Genomic DNA, 14,522 nt, shown 5'->3' on the forward strand with positions numbered 1-14,522 from the left:
AACTATTTGCTTCAGGAGATCTTATAGGAGCCAAGCTACTTCTCGCAGATGGTATATGTGCCCTGTGGGTCACGAATTTTCTACAGGCCAAAGGGAGCTAACTTTTATTTGGCATCTTCTTTGTATCAAGCAGTTCCGGCTTCCCTTTCTTGCCATTCTACCTGTTTTTATTCCCAAATCAGCACCTAACTGAGCGGTCTGGGTGCTCCTGTCTGGACCGTGTGCCTCCTGTTGGTACCCAGAGCACCCCGTTCTTACACATGTGTGTGTGCATGTGTATGTATGTGTGTGTGAATACCTCTATGTACCCGGCATCTTACTAAGTTTTTAACATGCAGCAGCACCCCATTTAAACCCCGTTTTATAGACGAGGAGACTGAAAGGCCAAGCCCGTTTGCCTAAGACCACCCAGCTCCAGAGAGAGATCCAGCCCATGGTTGTCCAAGGGCAGAGCGCAAGCATTTAACCACCAGTGTAGAGCACTCTGCCAGCGCAGTACACGTCACACCGAAGTGTCATTGCTCATACATTTCTCTCCCACTCCACTGGACTGTAATCTCCCAAGGGCAGGTTTTGCCTTATTTCCTACTTCACTCCCACTGTGTATAAAGATTTGTTGAAATGAGAAATTAAGTGAATTGGCAGATCTTCTCATCAGTTGCTTTCTGTTCAGTTTGCTGCAGTTGGTCCCTGTCCCTCCCCTCAGCCGAAGCCAACAAACCCCAGGACTTGCACCCCGCCCAGACTAAGAGCCTCTCTCAGGCTTGCATCCTTGTCTGCCTGGGCTGGCTACGGCATCCGATCTTGGCCTACCTGCCTATTCAGGGTCCTTCACACCCTTCACCGCACACCATTCCTTCCCCTCAGCCCGTTGGGCCCAGGCGGTGTCACCTGACACCGAGACCATGGAGCATAGACCCAACATTTTCTCTCCATGACCATGTTTTCTAAAACCTCAAAACCCTAAAACTCTAAACCCCTGCTTTTACAATGTCCCTCTCCTTCCACAGAAAACAAGATGAAGTCCAAATCCTTGGCCTCGTACTGCAGGCATCTTCACACAGACTCGACTCACTTTACTTGCAAGTAGTGTAGCCTAGCTTTAGCTTAGCCGTGGCTTTCCCAGCTGCATTCATTCCATCTGTGTTCCTCTCTCCCACAGACCCAGCCCCTGGCCTTTCTGCCATCAGTTCAGATCCAACTCACGCCCTCCCCTCCCTTAAAGCAGCCCCTTTAAGGAATGACATGAGCATCTCAGCTCTTGTACTTACGTGTTTACTGACTAATTTACTTTTGAACAGGTATTTACGAACTTACTTAATAACCTCGACTACTTTCAAAAAGGAATTGAGACATCTCTGAGACGGATTGTCTTTATGTAAATTTGCATATAATTGTTAGCACCATTTTCAGAGTGTTTAATAGTTTAAAAATGCTTTCACATACATTAATGCATATAATGTATTTATAATCCCAGGAGCAAGGCATCATCTTATTCACCGTTCATGTCAGACACTTGATTCTCAGAGGGGTTAAGTGACTTGCCTAAGATCACACAGCTAGTAAATGGCAGACTCGGGAAAACTGTCCGGTCTTTTTTAACTCAGCGTCCAGAGCTTTTTTTGACCCAGTCACACCTTCAAATGTCACTGATATACTGACACTATTGTTTATCTTTTTAAGTCTTAACTTCCTCAAAACAACTGTAAATCGTATAAGAGCAAAAGGCCATGTTTCCCCTTTCGAATCTTATATCCTCCCTGCACTCCAACCTGGTGCCAGTTGTGGTGGTTCAAAATATCATGTTCATTGATAAATGCCACGGTGGATGAATTAAAAATAAGAGCACCTAAAACTTACCGAGCGTGTCCTGCACGCCGGCCTTTATTCTAAGCACTTTAAAAACATTAACTCCTCCCATTTGCGCACCGACCCTATGTGTTGGAGCCTTTATCATCCCCATTTTCCAGGCGGAGAAAATGAGGCTCAGAGAGGTGAAGTCACTTGCCAAAGGAACTAGGAAATGGCCAAACCAGAATGCAGACCCATGTGGTTTGGCCCCATGTTCCAAGCCACGACTCAGTACTGTCTCTGGAAGGGGGCTATTTACACCGTGACCTCTGTGACCCTCCTTAGCGTTAGATGGCCGTGTTCTTACAAACCTAACTTCTTATTTGGAAGAACTTCAGGTTGTTGTTCCATTTGCAGTTTCTGGAATCACCTTTTTAACTCAAATTTAGAGAGGATAATCAGGCCACTAAGCATGAAAGAATCGAATGGCTCTGGCAGTGAGGCCTGGTGAAGGCTCCGTTCATACCCGCATCAAGGCGGCTGGCAAAGCAAACGGGCCCAGCCCCGGAAGGCGAAGTCGGGCTGCCCAGAAACGCGCTGTGATCACGCTTCTCATTGTTCCTTCTCTCGTGTTCTCTCTCTTCTCTCCCTCCCTCCCTCGCGCGATGTGAATAAGGAATTGTCGCTTCTCTCCGCGGCAGCTATATTTAACCAGTGGATAAATGTGAGTACCTTTGTTGGAATTTAGGATTGGGAATGTATCTAATTTTAGAAATTTGGAACGCAGATAATAGAAAACTGAAAATACAGCTGTTGAGAAGGAGGGAGGGCAGTTGTCTAGAGCGGCGGTTCTCAACACTGACTAAACTTGAGAATCATCTACAGTGGGGGTCCCCAACCCCCGGGCCCACGAACAGGTACCTGTCCATGGCCTTTTGGGAACTGAGCTGCACAGTAGGAGGTGAGCAGCAGGCGAGCCAGCAAAGCTTCCTCTGTGTTTGCAGCTGCTCCCAGCACTAACATCACCGCCTCAGCCTCACATTGGATCATCAGGCATTAGGTTCTCATAGGAGCCCTGGTCCCTGGTGCCAAAGAGGCTGGGGACCGCTGCCCTAGAGCATGCTTTTTAAATAGCCATGCCTAGGTTCTCACCCCAGACAGTACGATTTGATTGGTCGGAGGTTTTTCCTGGACATCACTGTATTTTAAAAGCTTTCCAGGTACTTAACATGCAACCAGGGCTAAGAACTTCAGGTCTAGGATAAGCTGGTTAGTCAACTTTTCAATGAATTCCAATATATATGTATGGTTTCATTAAGGTTTTTTTTTTTTAAGTGAGCATAATTCATCATTGTAATTCACCAAGTTAGAGTTGGGATTTATAGTTGCAATCTGGGAAACTTCCATGTGTGCTTAACTCTGGGCCCAACGTGCCCCGAGGAGCTTTTTCTTCTTCCTGGAAAGTTCTGTAACAACGAATCCAGTCCCCACCCTTCCCAGTTGTCTGAATCTCTGTCATCTTTGCCTAAGTAGACCAAGGTGGCTGCCCCAGCCAGCTATCACACAAGTGGTTTATTTCCTTTAAATAGACATGAGCCAGGTAGGTAGTGCCTGGCCAGTACCCACACTGGGACAGCTTCCTGTTGCTTCTGTGTGGGGCCTCTCCGACCCCATCACATGGAAGAACTGGGATCGAGGGTTCCATTGTGCATGTTGATTTCCATATAGATGAACCCCACATGCATGAGCTTGCCCGGTGATGTACTGCGCCCAGTTCAGCCAAGCTCAGGAAAACACACCTTTCCCAACTCCGCTTCCAGTGCTGTCATGTTGAAAGCTCGAATTCGGCCATGTGGGAATGTTTACCCCCTAGCAATCAGTGAGCCGTATAAACCAGGGCTTTTCGTGTGTTTATCCTGGAGAACCAGTTGCTAAACATAAACACACCCCTGCTTTTACCCACAACTAGCTCCAGGTGAGAATGAAGAGGAGTCGAGTGTGATTTCAGGCCTCCAGTCTCTCTGCAGAAAGTGTTCCCGTGATTTTCCCATCATCCTTATCCCAAAGGTTTCCAGGAGTCTCAAGGTTCTCTGCATATGTGCACACATGCACAAGACCATGCTCCGAATCTTTGTTTTGACTAAAGGGTAAATGACTGATAATGACTCCAAGTGTGACTTGATCAGGAGAATTTGCCTTTTGACAACGCTCACACAATTGAATAAAAGGAAGGAGTCTCAGAAGGAAATATGAAGCATCAGCCAGGGAGTGGGGTGGGTTTGAGAAAGGGGTTTCCAGAACCTTCCTTCCCGGTGTCCCTGAAATTACATCAAAGGTAAATTGTCGTCTCTGCCAAGCATTACGTCAGCCCTGTCTGTCCCCTAACATGAGTCGGGCCTCACTTCCTTTTCCTTCTGCAAGCCAGAATGCTTCTCTGCAACCCATACTGTCAGCCGCCTCAAACCTCACGGTCCTGGTGCCTTCTCGACAAGCTATTGAGGACATGGACCAAGACGAGAAAGCATTTTGGTTGTCCAAGAGCAATATTCCCGCCCTGATAAAGTAGGTGTTATGCCTTTTATCCTTCATGATCTCTTACTGGCATCAGAGTGAACGCAGCGCAATGGAGGGAAGCCGCATGGTCCTTCAGATCTGTGGAACAGGAATGTCTTCTAAGACTGCCCTCCCCCTCCCCAAGGACAGCAATCATCAACGTTATTGACAGCCGACTCTGGCTCTGTGCTAACCGCTTTACATAGAGCTCAGTTAACCCTTGCAATGACTCTATGAGAGAAGCATTTTATTTATTCCCATTTTATGGATGCGGAAACGGAAGCACAGGGTAAATTAAGCAACTAGCCCAGGGTGCCATCGCTGATCATTGCAGGGGAGGTTTTAAATCCGTCAGGCTGGCTCTAGAACCTGAATTTTTTTTTTTTTTAACTACTCGATGATACTGCCTCATGCATCGGTATTTTATTGCGTTCCTCGTGAACCGTTGTTTTAGGTACCACACACTGCGGGGCACCTACGGAGTGGCAGACCTGCGGACTCTGGCATCTTATATGCTGCCAACATCTTTGCAGGGCAACTTTCTTCGCCTGGCAAAAAAAGATGGGGTGAGAGCGCACCGTAATTTGTTTGTTTCGTGGGCACGTGTCACTTACATTCATACTGTACTTTTAAATTTTCGTGTAATGGAAACTTCGAAACATGAGCAAAAATAAACCGTCCTCGCGTTCACACGCTGTTCTCCCGTGTAGCTGTCTGAGTCCAAATTTCCTCTTCGTATCAGACACCAAACGTACTATATTAAGGCCCACCCTAAGGACCTCATTTTCACTCGATTGCCTCTGGAAAGATCTATTTTCGAAGAAGGTTACATGCCAAGGTTCTGGGGGTTAGGACTTCAACATGCAAATCTCGGACAGGGAGGGAAGACAGTTCAATCCACGACACTGTCTAGTATTTTTCAAACAGCAGGGTCACTGTAGTGACCTCAGCCAGCACTTTTTTAAAGAAATAGAAAGGAGTGGGATCCAATTGATGATCAGCTGCCTTCCACATAGTAGAGGAAAGTACTATTCATTTTGAGTGTGTGTGTGTGTGTGTGTGTGGTCTATAGTTTAAAAATAGTTCTCATTGTGAGTCATGGTCCAAAAGTGTGAAGGTCACTGCTGCCCAGAAAGTGAAAAACTCAGATATCATGTCAGACCCCATGTGTGCACTATGGGACTCACCTTCCCACTGCGGTTTGCGTTTACAGAACATCACAATTGAAGGAGCGTCTATCATTGATGGTGACAACGCGGCCACAAATGGAGTGATACACATCATCAACAAGGTACAAAACTTCATCCTCCCATACATGTAGCTTCTCTTCTCCCTTCATGTATCTTCCTGTACAGTATCTTTTTTTGCAGGGGAGGGGGAATACTTAGACTTAACATAAAAGTAACCTGTATCGTACATCATTACTTCTATTTTAAAACTGTTTATAGGCTCTATTCATTCCAGCAGACTCACTATCTACTCAGCCCATAGTCTTCAGTAGGCCCTATATAAAGTGTGACCACATATATTATATTTCTTATATGTGGGAACATCTTACAAGGTACACAAGATCCTTAGTATTGGGACGACCATATGCCCAGATGGGATCTAATCAAGACCTGGAGGAGAGGCAAGTGCTTATGTATCAATTTTCCACTGCCTTCTCTGTACTTTGCGCTCTAAAATAATGAAATAGGGAAGTTCATAGGGAAAAAAAAGGAAAAGGGTAGAAAAACTGTTGTGAAATGTTCATTTTCTTCTAAAATGCAGTTCAATAGTATTCAAAGGTGTGGAATAGAAAATAAGAGAATAATGGGAAATAGGGTCTTAAGTGATCCTATAATTTTCAGTTGCTATATTAAAATTAAAATTAGAATTTAAGGTATATTGGGATCTTTTGAAAGGTATAAGATTAGAAGAGACAATTAACTAATTGCATTTTAACTAAAATTGTTCTCATTTAGCACTTACTCAGAAAAGGTCAGAAAAGATCAACTATTTCCACTCGGAAAAGAGAGGGTATTTGTAAGGATCCTGGGTGCATTATTTTGCAAATACTTTGCAATTCTCTTGTATTATACCAAGAGACATGAAGAAAGAACAACATTTTTTGATCAAGTGATTCATCACTTTCAGGAAGCTATGCTGGGTTTATGGCTTCATTCAATGCAAAGTTACATTATTTTTCAGGGGCATTTTTTTTTTCCAATTCTGGCTTTCCAAAGCACTAAGAAACTTTAAAAAAAACACACACACTTAAAATTCCTCTCCTTCTCATTTACATTTTTTATGGACACAGCCTTATTAGTAGAATAGCACTGCAACCCAGCTCCTATACTGAGCACTAGTATCACAGGAGCTAGTTCAAGTCCCACCTCCTCTTTGAAGCCTCCCCTGATCCCGGTAATCCATATCACCAAGGCTGACTTAGTGTCAAGTTCTGGAGTCATACAGAATCTGGGTCACACTTCGCTAGCTGTGTGACCTTAGGCAAATTACATAACCTCTCTGAGCCTCAATTTTCTTCCCCTGTGAGGCTTAATCAACACCCTCCCTCAAGGTGTGCTTCCTAGTGGGCCTTCACTAAATATCAGTTTTATTCTCTTTTTCCTCTGAAATTCTATGGGATTTCTTTGTATAGAACTCATGTAGCATTACTGTGCCCTCTCGTTTTAGTAGTGGTTCCTTATGGACTAGGTCCTGAACCCCAGTATGATGGCATGTCCTGGAGCAGTGGAGCTGCATCTTTTCCATGTCCCTCATCAGCACTAGCCCTCATCTTGTGTACCGTCATAATAGGAATGATTGACAGCCCACTAGGAACCAAGCACTGTGCCAAGTGTCATACGTCCCATTATTTCATTTGATTTTGACAATGACCCCTAGAAAGTAGGTGCTATTGTCCTCACCTCCCAAAAGAGACAGCCGAGGGTCCTCATGTTTAAGTAACTGTATTGAGGAAAAAGTTATGTGAACACAAAAGATTCATGGATGCATGTCCACCCATTCAAGTTCTCTGCTAAGCTCCTTCTATACCTGTCCATTGGACACTGTGGTCACCTTTGTCAGGGCCACCATCAACAGTGTGCAGGTTGTGACCTGCGTAAAGGTTCCTGACCTAAAAATGGAATGGCGCTGAAATTCAGCCCACTTCACTCTCCAAACTATGCACCCTGTTGGCATTGCAAACTATCAGAGGAAAGATTACCTTTTTTAAATTTGCATAAGCACTCTAGGACTTCGGTGGCCCTCAGAATTGCATATTGTTATGTGCCATGAAACCACGTATCAAAGAGCAGCAAGTCCTACCAGCACATGCTAACAGAAATCTGGGGCTTCCTTTCCCAGGTTCTGGTTCCCCAAAGAGGTCTAACTGGCTCCTTACCAAACCTGCTCACCCGGCTGGACCAGATGCCCAACTACTCCATCTTCCGGGGCTACATCATTGCAAGTACCACGTTCTCAGCATGACCCACTTGCTCAGGTTACCTGGGAACAGAAGCCCTTCGAACGCTCTTGTTCTTTTTCATTACAGCAATATAACCTGGCGAATGCAATCGAGGCGGCTGATGCTTACACTGTATTTGCTCCAAACAATGACGCCATTGAGAATTACATCCGGGAAAAGAAGGTCGCAACTCTAGTAGGTATCAGGAGCAATAGCCACGGAAATTGTTTTCTGGAAATTCACACGCTCAACATTTTTCAATGTATCGATCATGTGTGATTTCACTCTTCTATCAAAACTTCCTTTCCAGGTACTTAACATTCACTCTTGCAGAGGCACTCTCATATACAGACCTCCCCCATGCCAGAGCTGCCCACATTACTGTATTTAGTTTGTTCTCCTGGAAGCACACACTTGGGCCCATATGCACAAGGATTCAGGTGTCCCAGGAGCTGGGATGTGTGTCCACAGGACACAAGTGTTCCCTTGTCCCGAGCCAGGGCTGGGAGTGCAGGCCTGTCTCAGTGAAGCAACAACCCTCTGCACTCCGTGATGGATCCACCTGCCAGCAGTACCTGGCATGAGTGAGTCCCCAGTCCCCCAGACCACACTCTCTGCAGGGAACACGGATCAAGCTCTTCACAATGTCTCATCAGACCTCCTCTCATGACCCCTGAGGGGAAAAGCAGGCTGGGGCATGGAGACTCTCTTCATAGCAGTTTTTTCCAAAGAAATCTTTAAAATCTCCCCCAACCTTTTATGCCCTCACTCTGGGTTTTAGGGTCATATAATGAATTCTCAACCATCCTACATGGAAAATTTGCAAGTTCTCCCAGGTGATCTGTCTCAGATTTAGTATTTAATATCTATCGTGCCCTGATACCTCAGTCAACACTTCAGTTCAACCAGCTCCTGTAATCCCCACAGTGCCCGGCACATTGGAGCAGCCTGGTAAGTGACTGGGGACTGGCCGGCCTATGGGCTGACTTTCAATTCTGTGTGTTGTCCAGGAGGAAGACACACTCAGGTATCACGTGGTTTTGGAGGAGAAACTGCTGAAGAATGACCTGCACAATGGCATGCACCGAGAGACCATGCTGGGCGTCTCCTACCTCCTCAGCTTCTTTCTCCACAATGACCAGGTGCAACCCTTTCGCTTAAAACCCAGGAATGGGTGTCTGAATCCCTGTCATCATCACTTCCGTATCCGAATGCTCTCTTCTTTGGAATAATCTGCTTCCTAAGCCTTATCAACAAACGACAGTTGTGTGTGCTTCACCGTACGGTAATGACAAAACCAGTCTGTCAGGCTGCCACTCATGCTCCCGGTCGCAGGCCTTCAGATAACCAGGGTGGTTCTACCAGTCATGGTATTTGAATCCCAGCAGTCACAGGTACCCCTCAGTGCTGATTCCTGCAAACCCAGCACACAGTCCCCAAGCAGTCTCTAAGATGGAAGGGGACCCGACAGCAAAACCTCGCTCCCAGGAAGTGGCATTGGCTCCAAGCCGTAGGATTCTGTGGCATAAGTAGGATCCAGCAGCCAAATGGATTAACATTATTATCATTGCAGTCCTATGACCAACTGACCCCACAGCAGTATTTCAGTATTTATCCCACACAATCCCTAAATAGCCAAGTGTTTAAAATTTATTAAAAAAAAAGAATTAGAGACTAAATATTTATTTCAAATATAAAATATTGTTCACATATTTCGAACATCAAGTAAGATCAACTTAGGAGAATTTAATAAGAAATAATTATGCTCTAGTATAGATTGTCATAAAAAATAGCAAATTATTAACAAACCAAGTACTATGTTAAAGTGAGAAAAATTTAAACAGAAATTTTAATCAATAATGCCATTTAATCCTTTTTAAAAAGTGCAATCTTAGAAACAATTTCATAAGTGAATATTGTGTACATTTTTTTTAACCTGCTTGGGTAAAAGGAAGAGTCTTTCTGATTCTCTATTATTTAGGGAATAATCAAATTTCAAATATTTAACCGACTCCTACAAATATTTCACCTATTGTGTAATAACTTAAGGAGAGCTTCGAAACACATTTTCCTACTTTTTCAGGAAAAGCAATTTTTTATTGATAAAGAACTTAGATTTTTATTTTTAATTTATTTCATCATGTGGAAATGAATATTCCAGTGCAGTTAGCTGAATCAATTGCAATTCGTCATGTTTATTTTCCATTTGTTCAGAAATTCTTTGATCTAGAATGATTTTAAACAGAGGCTTTATCTCACAATAAAAAACTCATTCTATCTTACAGTAGAGGCTTTGCTTTTATCAATAATTTATTTACTTTCTCTTAGGACAGTGGAGATGTACAAAAAAATGCTCTCTTTACATGAGCAGACCCGTGTTCAAATCAAAATTTTAATGCAGCACAAAATCATGTGCACATGGTCTTACAATGAGAACGTTTCACTTATTTAATGCCATATCAAATAGTATTACAGCATCGGAAGTTCTGCCATTATGATACTTTGGAATTTAGAGATTTGTGTTGCAATCACCATTTGACACCATCAGTAAGGTTCCTTTGTGATTGTCCATATCTTCACAGACCCTGGAATACCTCTATGGAGTGCAGCCATGAGTTATCCCAACATACAGTAAAAATTCACTGGACTCCAAGTAAATCGTAAGGGAAGCTCAAATTTTAGCACTTAGTAGAGTCATTATAATATCGATGTTGTGAGGAGTTTGGGAGGTGTCGTTAATCACTTTTAAACATTTATTGGATACAAACTTGACATTTACTTAGTACAATAAAGAATTCCCCCTTCTCCCAACCTCAACTCTACCACACTTACACACACAACACACAGGCACACACACCACCCCAAGTTTTTAAAGAACCATTTATTTCCAATTATAGTACTTTTTTTAAATGAATAAATGAATAGATTCACTTATTTTGCCTTAATCATTAAGGTATCCTCTCCTTAAAAAAATAAATAAAAATTAAACAAATTTCGACTTAAAGTTGAATTTGAGTTGACAGTGTATAGAAGCTGACTAAGCGCCCGTGTCTCAGGCGCTTATGAACACACAGGCCCAGGCGGATACACACATATACCATGAGCTCCAAAGAAGCCCCGAGGAAAACGTGGGGTGATGCTGGTCTCTGAGCAGTCACCACACTCTGGGAAATGACGGTAGCATGCTTTTTACAAACTCTAAAATTCTCAAAAAACGCTAGTTAATTTTGTTCTTGTATCACTGTCACTTAGCATTTCTGAGGGGCGCTTGCAAATTGACCATGGAACTCACCTGCTGAAAAGGCGGTGAGTTCCATTCTTCATACCTCAGTTTTTGGAAGCGTCCGTACCTGTCTACCGCACAGCCGAGCGCATCCGTGGAGCCGTTTTGCCAGTGGGCACCAACATACGTGATCATGATTCGGAATGTTTCAGTCAGAAACCAGTTAATTTGAGGGAAAGAGAGAAACCATAGAAATTATCTAGAACAAAGGAGGACATTGAGATTCACAGAAGGAAATCAACTGGCCCAAGGTCACACAGCTAGAGATGGTGCCAGATGTAGGACTGTTACTCAGACTCCCCTCTCCGAGGCCAGAGCTCTTTCCACCGCAATGTGCTACCTTCCACGTGAATATCTCCCAGGCTGTGAACACTGATATCTTCCAATCTTCATCTTCCCTCTTGCTCTTCAAATCACTGCAATAAAAACTTACACTTCACCTTCTCGTTCACAGCTCTATGTAAATGAAGCTCCGATAAACTACACCAATGTAGCCACTGACAAGGGAGTGATCCATGGCTTGGGGAAGGTTCTGGAAATTCAGAAGAATAGGTGTGATAATAACAACACTACTATTGTACAAGTAAGTTATATCCACAGCCAGTGATGCAACTAAAGAGTGCTGGCTTATTTTCTATTATTTTCTATAATTTTTTAAGCATAAAACTCATCTATTAAGATATCTCAGTCCAATTCAAAAAACACCTAGTGAGTGAGCATCTCTGTTGTGCAAAGGAGCATATCCAGGTGTGGCTCCACAAAGGTAAATAAGACACAGCCTCTGCCCTCGATGGGTTCACAATCTAATACAATAAGTTGTACCTTCGGTGCCTGGAAAAGGCTGCCTGGAGGGTCGCGTTGAGCAAGATTCTGAAGCCATGGCCTTCACCTGTGGCAGATATCGGCCAAGCCTGGTCCACTAGGAGAGAAAACATGAAAATGGATTATTTCAGTAATGGAGTCTTTTCACTCCAACCCCCTGGATGATGCAGGATCTTTCTGTTATACTAATAACTGCTGACATGTATGGGCACTTGTTATGTGCTAGGCAATGCTCTAAACATTTTATGTGCATTAACCCATGTAATCTTCACAGCACCCTACAAATTAGGTGCTATCATTATCTCCATACTGATTTTACTGATGGGGGAAATGGGCCACAGAGAGGCTAAGGTTCACAGAGCTAACAAGTGGTAGAGAAGAATTCAAATCCAAGCAGTGTGGCCCGAGAGCCAGAATTCGGAACAGTTATACTGTACACCCCAGTAGGTGCTAAGTTAAGAACTAGGCACATCGGCCTCCTCCTGTTTTAGGAACAGGCCACACTAAAGAGTTTCTGTCCTTCTTCATTTATACTCTTTGTCTTGTAACGGTATATATTACCTCCACCCTGACCCTTCAGCTGGACCATGTGATCCCAAAGCTGGCCACCAAATCTAGCCCAATTCACTAAATAATGAGTTTGCAATAAACTGGGGCTTGTTATTAAAGGAATTGGGATTTAAGTGAGATAAGACCTCCACACATTAAAGGATTATCAGCTTCAGAAGAAAACAGTAGGAGAAAGTGATGCTCAAACATCCAAAACCTGAAGTAGTTGAAGTGCTTGTCTCGAAGAATGTGAAAGTGGTTGACCAGATGAGCTGCTCTGATATCTATCTGATTTCCAATTCCATAGCCTAAAGACTGTCAGCTCCAAGGCATGGGAAATATGTGCAGCCTCATTTTGCACCAAAAGTATAACCACGAAATGTTCTCTTTGCCTCTGTTTTTCCAAGGGCAAGTGTGGGAAGTGTCCCCAGCAGCCGATCTGCCCATTTGGAAGTAAACCTCTAGTAAGTATTTTTTTCTGCTTTGATGAATTAGTTTCCAGATCTAGGCCCAAATTAGGAAGTGAATCTCAAGGGCACCTCATTTTCACTACCCTCATTCCTTCACCTGGTTTTAATTTAATTTCACCTTCTTATGTTGTGTGTGCATCTTTTCAAAGTCTTAAATTTCTTTCTTTTGGACCAACACAAAATTTTAATTATTAAATAAATCGACACGGGGGCTCATCTCAACCAATGCACACTGCAAGAAGAGATTTTTCACTTTTCATATATTCTGGTAGCCGGTTGAGGACAGGAGAAGACATCGTCCATATCCAAAATCATATATCCAGCCCAAATGAGTTAAACCTGCCTGATTTCCTTTTCCATTCAAAGTTACAACTAACTTTCTCTAAGAAATGGATGGCAGACTTGGGGGAGGTAGACGTCTTTGAATTAATCACCAATCTGTGTTTCTCAGAGCTATTTATTGTAAAAGCTGCTCCTGATAATACTTCAACCGCTACAAAGAATAAACACTCATGTACCTTTCAGAGCACGATAATAGTAATTTATAATGGTGACAAAGCTGAGTCACTCACTTGAGTTTTAATTTAATCCTGTAGATTATAGGTCTTTGTAAGCAGCCTTCAACCTTTCCCAGACCGAGGCAGAGTAGAAATCAATACACAGAGAGAACTCAAGGCTCAGGTCAACCAGTGTATATAGTCCTGGAAGAATGTTTTTGTCTGGTCTACTCTATGATTCTTCCTAACCTAAGTTAGTCATCTAGAGAAAAGTTCTTTTTACAGAATACTGCCCTGTGGCATAATTATTTGGATTTTTCTGCTTGGTTTTCTGGCAGCCAACACCGTGTTTGCGTTTTCTTATAAACCATGCCCTTCCCTTTCCAGAACATTTCCGTCAGAGAGACAGCCACGCATCACTCACCTACTTGCTTTTAGAGACTGGAAACATTTTCTCCATCACAAAGCTGACAGAATCGTTACTGTTTCACAGGGCGAAGAGACTACGAGATGTATCTATACCATTTATTTCATGGGCAAGCGATCCGTGTTCATTGGGTGCCGGCTAAAATGCGTGAAAACTGTCATCGTGAGTATAATGATTTAGTCATCCTTCTAATTATTGCAGTGATACTGGGAGGTGTAATCATATGTTATATTTTTCAAAGTGCCTTTACATGGACTCCTTCTGCCACCTCCTCTTCTTCCTCATTATCTTCATTAACACTGTCATTCAAAGGAGTAGTGATAGCAATAAAACTCAGGGCAGTCCTGTAAGTCAGCGCATAGAAACACACTGCCACATCCAATTGGGAGATGAGAAGCTGAGAGGACCTTCCTATGCTCGTGGTGGGTGAAATGCCCTGCAAGCATGCTCGTAAGCAGCAGAGGCAGAAGACGTGGCCGATGCCCCAAGGAAAGAGACAGCACACCTGGGCATTTAGAAAACGGGACCCCAGAGCTAAGTATCTCTGGGCTGCAGCTCTGGAATCTGCAGCGAAATTCTTTCTAACTTCCTGTCTTGCTTTCCCAACCTCAGCCTCTCTGATGGAGGTGATGTGGTTTAGCTCTTTATGCTGCAGAGCTTGGGGCTGCAGATGTCACGATAA

At 43.5% G+C, this 14,522-nt stretch overlaps 1 protein-coding gene across 1 annotated transcript in view; it reads left to right on the forward strand.

Moving 5' to 3' along the window:
• Nucleotides 1–14,522, forward strand: part of STAB2 (stabilin 2) — a 129,707-nt gene that overhangs the window by 63,012 nt on the left and 52,173 nt on the right. Inside the window, exons 28-37 of the mRNA XM_036237372.1 lie at nucleotides 2,468–2,515; nucleotides 4,217–4,353; nucleotides 4,799–4,910; nucleotides 5,558–5,635; nucleotides 7,693–7,791; nucleotides 7,880–7,987; nucleotides 8,803–8,934; nucleotides 11,530–11,658; nucleotides 12,854–12,910; nucleotides 13,907–14,002. Coding sequence (XP_036093265.1) covers nucleotides 2,468–2,515; nucleotides 4,217–4,353; nucleotides 4,799–4,910; nucleotides 5,558–5,635; nucleotides 7,693–7,791; nucleotides 7,880–7,987; nucleotides 8,803–8,934; nucleotides 11,530–11,658; nucleotides 12,854–12,910; nucleotides 13,907–14,002 — 996 coding nt within the window. The remainder of the gene's footprint in view (nucleotides 1–2,467; nucleotides 2,516–4,216; nucleotides 4,354–4,798; nucleotides 4,911–5,557; nucleotides 5,636–7,692; nucleotides 7,792–7,879; nucleotides 7,988–8,802; nucleotides 8,935–11,529; nucleotides 11,659–12,853; nucleotides 12,911–13,906; nucleotides 14,003–14,522) is intronic.

This window comes from Rousettus aegyptiacus, unplaced genomic scaffold, assembly GCF_014176215.1.
Source record: "Rousettus aegyptiacus isolate mRouAeg1 unplaced genomic scaffold, mRouAeg1.p scaffold_m13_p_2, whole genome shotgun sequence".
NCBI classification, from domain to species: Eukaryota; Metazoa; Chordata; class Mammalia; order Chiroptera; family Pteropodidae; genus Rousettus; species Rousettus aegyptiacus.